The 10,006-nt window shown below is 34.3% G+C and overlaps 1 protein-coding gene across 1 annotated transcript; it reads left to right on the top strand.

Moving 5' to 3' along the window:
- Nucleotides 1–834: 834 nt before the first annotated feature.
- LOC149011222 (auxin response factor 25-like) lies at nucleotides 835–7,241 on the top strand. Its single transcript, XM_089162895.1, has 10 exons — nucleotides 835–947; nucleotides 1,224–1,328; nucleotides 1,432–1,494; nucleotides 3,456–3,515; nucleotides 3,772–3,885; nucleotides 4,007–4,114; nucleotides 4,375–4,430; nucleotides 4,527–4,677; nucleotides 5,150–5,790; nucleotides 6,109–7,241. Exons 2-6 carry the CDS (start codon nucleotides 1,224–1,226, stop codon nucleotides 4,109–4,111), a joined length of 447 nt encoding a protein of 148 aa, XP_089019021.1. The 5' UTR covers nucleotides 835–947; the 3' UTR covers nucleotides 4,112–4,114; nucleotides 4,375–4,430; nucleotides 4,527–4,677; nucleotides 5,150–5,790; nucleotides 6,109–7,241.
- Nucleotides 7,242–10,006: the final 2,765 nt, after the last annotated feature.

Below are 10,006 nucleotides of genomic sequence, written 5' to 3'. Positions count from 1 at the left end.
ATAAATAATTTTTCCTTCAAAAAATATAGTAAATTGTTTTTTTTGGGTTATTGATTTTTTCTAGGAAAAAGAAAATTACACAAGCCACCTAAGAAAGAAATATGATAAGCCCTCAAAACAAAAGGTGGAAAAAATTGGAAATTTCACAAGGCACTACTAGTACACTACAATGAGCAAAAAAGGCCCGAAAAGCCAATAAAGAGTATTCTTAGGAGTATCAACAGAAGATGATGTTTTCACTAGGGGTTCTAATTTTTGAGATTATGTTCCATTGAAATATGGAAAAAGTATTTTAATATTAAAAGTAAAAGGCTAACGAATATTTAGTTTCTCTTATGCCAATAAGAGCATCGAAGTAAAAACAAGCAGATCATTTTCATGGTACGATTGACTTATTACCTGGCTTATACTGAGTTCTGTGGTTCACTTCCTTCGTCTTAAAGACTAGATTTTTTTGGAATTGCATCTAGAATATGTCAGTTGCACCCAAGATTAAACATTTCATTTGGCGATGAGGTATTCGTATGCCAGAATTGATTTTCTGTACATCTTTCCCTCGATTAAATTCCATCCTTTTAAAATTCTTAGATTTGTATTTTTGGGTTCACAAATTTGAGTTTCAATTTTGGAATCAGGAGTATTCGAATAGGAATCTTAACAAAATATCAGTTCTGCTAAATTGCCAAACGTCAGAACCAAGATGGTTTTAGGTTCAGTTTCGGTTCACTACAACATCCTCTTGACCCGAACCAAAGTTGAGCCGATTAATAAAAACCCAACAGATTTGCATCCTGCCAACCCTAGAGGTTTAGACTATAAAATGTTATGTTTCGGAACAAGGAAGTGTCTCATTCAACAGTATAACCCCAGCCGCTCGAGGAAGGAATCTGATCTGCATCTTCTATGGTAGCTCCCTTCATCCCTTTGGCTCCTTAATACTCACCAAGGTATGAATTCTGATTTTGTTTTGCCTCTGAAAACCCCATTTCCTTCTTCTGAGACTCACTCGCGTCCATTCTTTCATGATTCATCATCAAGGACTTCAATCATATTGATAAAATCAATGTGTTCCTTTTCATCGAAGGCAAATTAGAGAGCCTGATGAATTGAAAACTAGAACTCTTGAGTTAATTTCCTCCATGGAGGTGTGGGACTAAAGATCTATTTGGTGGATGATTAGATTTTGTTCAATAGATTGAGTTAACTTTATAGTTGTTTTGCAGATGATTGATATGGGGCCAAAGCACTCTATCACTTGGCACATCATAAAAATCATTGACGAGGAATTCCATCTAGAAGAGTCGCCTCCCATTCCTTGTTATAACAAGGTAGTATTAGTTATTTTCATCTAATTACTTCATAAGTTCCTATCTGATTTTATTCGCCATATTAGATCATACAAAGTAAGTAATTATGATATTTCTATCTCAGCAAAACAATGATACGAAAGATGGATATGGACATCGGATCAACGTTTTACCAGATGATTATGAGGTTTGTTTGTTTCCTATTCACGTAATTGATGTTTCAGAATCTAGAACATATTTTGTATGTGTGAGATAATGTTCAATAGCTTAAAAGAGAATATATTAATAATATAAATGGCAGTAATATTTGATGTTTTTTCCCTCTCTAAGGAGTATGAAACAGCATTTAACTACCACCTCTGATTAAAAACGGTAGTGTTTTGTTTGAATTTAGAGTGAGGTATGTTTTAGACTTAATATTGTACTATGTTCTAGCCACTTCTTATATTAGTTTGGAGAAGTTGCCTTTGTTTTGTAGTGTTATCATAAAGAAATCTGATTTTTTCTAACTAAAAGTGTTATTATTTTGTCACCAACAAGAGTGAATGTGAATCTGATTTTGTTGGTGACAGCTAGTATAGTAAAATATGTTGGTGACAATTAGAGTGATGACGTGTCCCTTTAATCGAATACATTATCCACCTTCCCGCATTAATTGGGTCATTTCCTCCAATGAGTTTGAACTTTAAAAATTCCAAAATATTAAGTTTCCGATCGCCGCTCCTTTATTTAAAAGTATTTTCTGAAATCCTAGACATTCGAGATAGGGTTGGGTTGGGCTACGATACCCTAGCCAAATCATTGAAACGTCAACTGAATCCATGCTCAACTCAATCCAGACCTAATATACTCTCAACCTATGCTTGGTCATTTCAAGGGTATTCTAACCCTATCCTAGTTCTAACTGGTCTTGGTTTGGTTAGGTAAGGTTTTGGGTTAACCTTTATTAAGGTTGTTTCATCCCAAGCATCCATATACATTTGAAGAATAGTCAACCTTTATTAACTTTTGTGTAAGTGGATCAGTTGATGATATATGATTCTAAGTATACGATTGGTAATGTTTCTATGCTAGCTCACCAGTTTGAGTATATAGAGATGTTTTGTGCAACCAACTTAGACATACATGAAGAAAGAAAGAAAAAAATTCTTAAACAATTAAACTCGATTTCATTAACATTTAACTATAACTTTTTAATGGCAAGGGATGTCTTTTCAACCTAAAGGGGATCTATCTAATTGATATATAGGATAACTCAAAAGGTGGCATGAATTTTGGGTAACACTTCTTGAGGGGTGGGCAGCAAAAGACCATACATAGAAAGGCAATATAACCATTTTCTTTGTGAAGAAAGAGATACTCTTGACTACTTATTCTAACTTAAGAAAACTTCTCTTTAATTAATCATATTTAATTAGTTGACAAGACTTGCAATAATTAGTAGGATCCTCTAGACCCATTGAGGGGGTTAAATATATGCCATATACATCTATTTTGGGAAAGGTTATTTCTAAGATTTGAAATTATGATTTAAACATTAAATATATGAACACTTGATCAACATGCAAAACATGAGCTACTAACATACTGGGAGTTAGCACCATATGGGTTATCAATTCTCCCATAATTACGTGTCCAATTTCAAGAAATTTGACTTTACCAAAAAAGTCTAAAGAAATTTATCATTCATCATTTTACCATAAAGAACACTTTTAAGGAACTTTTTGAGAAAAACGAAACGAAAAAAATTGATGATTTAATTGGATTCAACTAACAGGCTATTGATTGCCGGCAATAATGGTGTATCCAACAGAGTATGGATTGCCATCGATAAACAATGGAACTAATGGAGTATGGACTACCATCAATAAATGTCAAATAAAAGTGAAGAAAAGAGGTAAAAATGAGGTGAGAGAGAAAGAGATGTAACAGTTTTCTGGTATAAACGAGGGACCTGTGTGTGAGGGTGGAGGTATAGATGATGGTGGAAGTCCCATATTGAGTGTTCTGTAAGATACCTAATTATTATGAGTGAAAACCTCTCTCTATGTTGGTCCAAGTAAGTTGAGAAGCTTGGAGAGCCCTACTTGCATCTCCTATAGTAGTCTTTGTTTTCTTATACCATTTTGTATTTATTTTATCTCTTAGGTGCAATGGCAACAGAAAGCAGGCAGGAGGTCAACCCCAGAATCACTGATACTAACCAAGGTGACTTCAATTTATTATTATTATTATTAATTGGAATCTTCCTTTTTTTTTTTCAATATGATGTCATTTGATGTTGTAGTCTCACTGAGTTTTGTCTCTTTGATTGTTCAGTAGGATCTTCTATAATACTCATTTTCTCTGGTTCATCATGTTCTATTTTTGGGTTCACGGACAAAGAACTTCTTTGTTATTTTTGAACTTTGAGGAAACAGCTTTCTCTTTTTCTGTTTCATTTATTTTTTTATTTTCACCTCAGCTGAAGCAAGAAACTTCCCATGTTGCATTGTGGGACAAATGTGCGGGCATCAGCATGTCTATTCCTTGCATTGGGGAGAAGATCTTTTACTTTCCCCAAGGACATATCAAACAGGTTCTGTTCTTCCTACATAAATCTTCAATAGCTAATTTAAATGTGTTCCAAATAGTAGGTTTTTGATTAATTTACTTCCTATGTAATTTGTTTCTAAGTACTAAAATGGGATTTCATTTAGGTTACTACATTCACAATTGATGAACCTATCTTTGACCTTGCTGATGGAAGTCATGCCTTTAACGTACCATCGATGATGCTATGCACAATTGTTAACATCCAGTGAAAGGTATCCTTATCATGGTTTCTCCAAGGCTCCAAATCTTGTTTAGTCGGATTGAAAGTGAGACTTGTCAGAATGTGTTCTGGGTTTTCAACCTTGCATGTGCATGCTCCTGCATGTGTTTTTTAAAATTGAATTGGTTTTTGCTAATGTATAGGGTCAATTTATTTTCTTTTTATGGTTAAATAGAATCAAGTTTTTGTGCACATGTAGCTGGTCTATTAAATCCAAATCCAACCTTAATCCAAATTTATATGATTTTGTAGGTCGAAGGAAACATGATGATCTATTTGCAGATATCACACTAATATCCGGAATGGTGGTATTGCCTTCGGCTTTGCTGAATTTGGTTTTAGTGTTAGTTTATCTACATTTGTTATGATATTGTCTTATGTTGTTTATATTGTGTGCCCTTCAGCAAAAAGGCACTTAAATTGGAAGTTGTGGGTGGTCCTCAACCTCAAAGAACTAGAGTATACTCCTACAAAAGACTGACTACATCAGATATAAGCATACATGGTGGATTAACCATTCCAAAGAAATATGCTGAGGAATGTCTACCACCTCTGGTCAGTACTTCCATATCTCTATAGTTTCATTAAGAACAATATTCATTCTTTCTGGAGTCCTATGTTCTTCAGTGTTTTCTTTTGATGATTTTTGATAATGATGATCATGTAATATCTGATCTCATTTCTTGTCATAGGATATGTCCCTCAAAACCCCGTCACAAGGTCTTGTGACGCTTGATTTACATGGGGTAGTTTGGCACTTCACCCATGTTTTTTGTGGATGTATTGCATTATCTTTGTTATTTGTTAATTAGGTCTTTTGAAAGATTCAAGCATTAATATTGGGTACTATGTTGTGGCTTACGTGCGAACTCAATTTGTTTGGGTTCTTATTTATAATTTATGGTTCATTTGGCAAATGGTTTACTAGTCTTATATACATACCAATGCTTCTTCCTTAAAACCCTATTTTTTACTTTTCTTTCTTCCATCCAAAGATTCTAAAATGCATGCTTTTTGTTTGTTGTAGGACAATCAGGGTGCCACATGTTTACCACCTGTTGGAGTACATTTGTCGGTGCCAAGAAGCTTGATATAGGCGATGCTATCAATCTACAATGATTACTTCAATGGTCACATGGCATTTGCTTTAGTTTTAATAATTTGTTCATACTTACCTTTTTAGTTTATGGTTAGATTCATGTTACTAGCGTGTTGTGCCTACGCCCTCATGTCTAGACACAGCATGCAGCTGGTGTACTTGGCCCTGTTTTTAATGCCATGTCTTCCCATACCAGGTTCACTATCTATTACTGACCTAGGTAAGTAATAATTGATCTATGCTTGGAGATGGATTTGTCGGTTTAGCTGTTTTGTGTGGAAGCTCTAATTGTCTGATCATTATACTTTTGTCCATGTTTTCAATAGAACAATTCATTCGAAATTCATAATACCTGATGATTGATGTATAACATCAGTCGAAGCCCCCAATGCAGTTGGCATGAGGTTCATAATCAAGGCTGAAGCTGAAGGAGTGAAACCTGAGCAGAGGTGAGGAAAACCACTTCATTGTAGCTTCTTCAAGGATTCAACAAAATTTGCAGCCATCTGATTTCAAAGATGGTAATGCTAGTGAGGAATGCAAGAATGCCAGCAAAACAGTTAATCGAGGTAATTAATGTCCTAATGCCATTTGGATTCACATACTTATTAGCACTGCAAATTAAACTTTATAATTTTTATCGATGGGTATGATGGATTCATTCGTGAGCTTGATCATATGTTCAAATTCGAAGGAAAGTAGCAAAAGTAGAGAGTGAACGGTATTTAAATTTATGGACAATGAAAGAGATCTAATGTTTTGCTTCGTGACTATCCTTTGAGGTCAAGTATTAGGAACCCAAATAATTTATATTCCAGCCTTGATATCATATATAACATAGACTGATGGTTGTTCAAGAGTTTTAATTCCATTTTTGGTGAATGCAGGAAAATTTGTAGTGTGGTTCAAAAGATTTTCCTATGTGCCGAGGAAGAATACACTAGCTCGATCCATGCATCCTATAAATGTCGCTCCATGACTGATATTCCAAGGTCATTGATCCAAGATCCCACGATGTACTATTTTTATAATTGATAGAGTTTCATTATAGACAGTTGTTGTTGCTGTTGTTTTTTTTAAATATATAAAGGGGTTGTTTTACATTTACATGTTGGCATAATATTTTTGTCATTTGCCGAATTTAGTTTCAAGAACCATTGCTTGATTTGGTGTGGTTTAAAAGCAAAAAATTTCAATGGCTTTGGTCTGCTACGGTGGAGACTAGTTTGAGAGGCCAAATCTAGTTCCAATTTCCTTGTGTGATAGATTAGATAGTTTGTTCATCACACCATATTGCTTTTAGTTTGATTCCATAGTCTCCTGCTGTCTTGATTCCTCTTGTGCTTCCAGCAGAGTTGCATTATTTAGGTGCCCTATGGTAAGAGTTTGGATTTTGTCATCCCAAAAAGTCCCATCCTCTAGTTGATACAATTTAAAAATTCATTAGTACCCTTGCACACTTTAACGTTGGTAAGCACAAGTATTTGGAGATGTGAAGAACCTTTGTCGAGGTAGATATGAATAAACCTTATTGAGGTAGATATGAAGAACCTTTGTCGAGGTCGACATGAAGAACCCCTATCGGGGTAGAACAGGAAAAGCACGAAGAACCCATATCAGGTAAGGTATGGAGAACTCCTATTGGGGTAAGCATGAAGGATCCTATCCAGATAAATGTGAAGACCCCCACTCAGGAAGGACCTGGGTTAGGGAGCAAGTACTCCAAATCTAGAGAACCATGTTCAGATTAGTCTTTAAAGAAATACTAAGTCAAAGGGGTCAATTGGGGAAGTAATCGCTCCGTACTCCCATAACGAAGTATGGGCATTGACTCTCGGAGTAACAAGTCCATTAAGGGAACACAAAAGAATGAGAATGTGCTTTCTAAGGAAACTCACTCCATTTCTCATTAAGTGGACGAAATCCATGGAGTAACCGTCTAGAGTAACCTCAACACAAACTCAACTCAAGAAACTTGCAAGGTATGAAGAACTATCTACTACTATTTCTCATGCTCTAAGAACCCTGTCAAAGCCTTTAACTGTTGTGCCTAGACTATCTTGAGTGCTGGAGGTGGTTCCCCAACTTACACTTGGTTGGGATGCTCTAACTTTCGTTGTGAGCGCAAGTCATACTCTTACTCGGGTAACATTGAAGAAGCTCTTAAGAGGTCATCCAACTACTCGAGTAGCACCAAAAAGGTCTTGACACAACACTGTCTATTTTACATGTTCACCAATCTTTTGCTTTTAGCTTCCATGATCATTGTGGTAGTAATGGTTTTGAGTACTTTCCTAATAACTTAGAACTTGTCGGTGTATAGTTAATATTTGTTACGCAACAACATTTATTGAGATAATTAGACACCTAGGGATATTAGGTTTGATTTAGTTCATCTATTCTTAATGCTTGCTAGTGATTGACTGGGATAGGTATATGTTCCCATGATGTGCTTTACATTCGTCCAATTAATCAATGATGTCGGTTTTTCTCCTCAAATGTTGCATGAACTGGTATCACTAACAATTCTATTATTCAATTTACGAACTAGAGTGCGAGGAATTTGAGTTCTCTCAGACAAATGTTTAGTCCCTTCTTTCTGAGAAAAATTGGGAGAGCTTGGGATAAAATATGCTGACCTAGAAGCGGCTATTGGATTCTTTAAAGCCTATACATATGTCGGTGCCCCTATACAACACAATTTTTTTTTTTGTCAAAGCATCTTTTTTCCAGATTTCCTCCAACTGATATTTTTTTCCCTATCCATCAGATAACTTTCTGGCAAATAGCATACCCGGATTATTCTCAAGAAGAAAAAAAGGAAAGTCAGACATGGATATTGTTTTACATTATTCCAAATTAAATAAGGAAAGAAGAAAAAAGGAAAGCCAGAATATATTTTTTTTCTGGGAAAAATTTTAAAGACACCGGAAAATGAATAGTGAAAAAGCAGAGACCCAAAGGATATATCAAATTGCCAAAGACACCCCAAATGTCTCTTAAATTTGCATAATGTTACAAATTCCATTAGGGCCTGTTTGGTTACTTGAGTCTGTAGATTTCAAAAATTTAGAGATTTCAAATCTACAGACTTCAAATCTCTAGAGTCATGGTTCATAAAATTAACTGTTTGGTTAGTTTGAATTTTTTGAATGAAATTTCTAGATTTATCCTAAAAATTTATTTATTGAATTATGGTTTAAATGTTTAACGCTTTGATAGTATGGGTGAAATCTCTGGATTTCACCTCATACCCATAAATCTACAGATTCACGTTTTTAGTGTAAAAATGTGAATCTCTAGATTTCATGAATCTAGGGATTCACATAACCAAACAGGTAAAAATCTCCCAATTGTGAATCCAGAGATTTGAAATCTTTGGATTCACGTAACCAAACAGGCCCTTAAGTAATGTTTAGATAATCTTATAATTCCTACATTATCCTTAATGTCTTGTGAGCTTTACAATATTACCCTTAACCTTTTTTTTTAGAAAATTTTCTTTTTGAGTTAAATACATTGGAAAATTTTGGATTTTTATCATGTCCATTTTTTATGTGGTCTATTTCCATTTTTTTTCTCTCAAGATTTGAGACACATGTCCATTAATAAAATTCTAATGGCTATAATTATTTCAAATTAAATATATATATATTTTGCCCTAATCGATTCTCTCTCCTGTTTCTGTCTTTAGCATTCCTCTTATCTCACTCTCTCTTCTCTTTTCTCTCTCATCTCTTCACCTCTTCACTCCTCTTTCTCTACAAACAAAGGAATCACTGATTAAAATTGGAATTAGCTGATTCAACCAACTCAACTCAGATTCTATTGGAGCATATTCCTATTAAATCCGATATGTAAGCATGCAAATCAAATCAACCATGTTAGACCAAATCAGAACCGATACAGTAGAATCTGATTGAAGGTACTTGAATGCATCTCAACATCTTGTTAAAGCTTCGCTTAGGAACTCCTCTGTTTGCAAAGAAATAGGAGTGAAGAGATGAGATAAGAGAGAGAAAACGGGAACGCTAAAGACGGGAAGAGGAGAGGGAGAGAATGGACAGGGGTAAAATATTTATTTTAATTTGAAATAATTATATCCATTAGATTTTATTTTGTTCATACGGTTAGAGAAATATATTGAATAAATGGAAATAGACAATGTTAGAAATGGACATGATAAAAGTCTGAAATGGAAGATCAATCATGATTATATATACTTTTTCTTGGCAGGAAATCATGAAATATTTAACAGATTAACAAATATATTTTTTTGGGTAATAAATGAATTGCAGATTTTGATAGAAAAAAAAAAAAAGAAGGATAAAAGCTATATTGTGTTATAAATAATATTGATTGTGGATATCCATCACCCTCAATAGACAATACTTCTAATTGAAGATCTCAACAACCTCAGCATATAATCTTGGTGATTCACATTCCCATCTTTATTGAAGATTACAGTGATCTCAGCATGCAATGGTAGCAGTCAATATTTCCATTCTATGCACCTTCTATCTTTGGCGGCAATCTATCTTTCCATATCAAGAATATCTTATTGTGTGCAAGAACCATATATTGTATTTCCATATCAGAGTAGATGCTCCTTCTACTATAAATATGTAATGCACTCAATTGAATGAAATACTTCTGATTGATCTTGTTCTAGTTTTTCTTCTTTGTCTCTGATTTATTATCTTTATTTTATAACATATTGATCTTTCTATGTTACAATTGCTAGAATACGATAAAATGAAAATTTTAATTTTTAATACAAAAATA

The sequence above is a fragment of the Hakea prostrata genome, chromosome 7 (assembly GCF_041222555.1).
Source record: "Hakea prostrata isolate BN-2017 chromosome 7, UWA_Hpros_2, whole genome shotgun sequence".
In the NCBI taxonomy this organism is placed as follows: Eukaryota; Viridiplantae; Streptophyta; class Magnoliopsida; order Proteales; family Proteaceae; genus Hakea; species Hakea prostrata.
The sequence above is the reverse complement of the archived record's forward strand: the minus strand, read 5'-3'. Positions and strand labels throughout refer to the sequence as shown.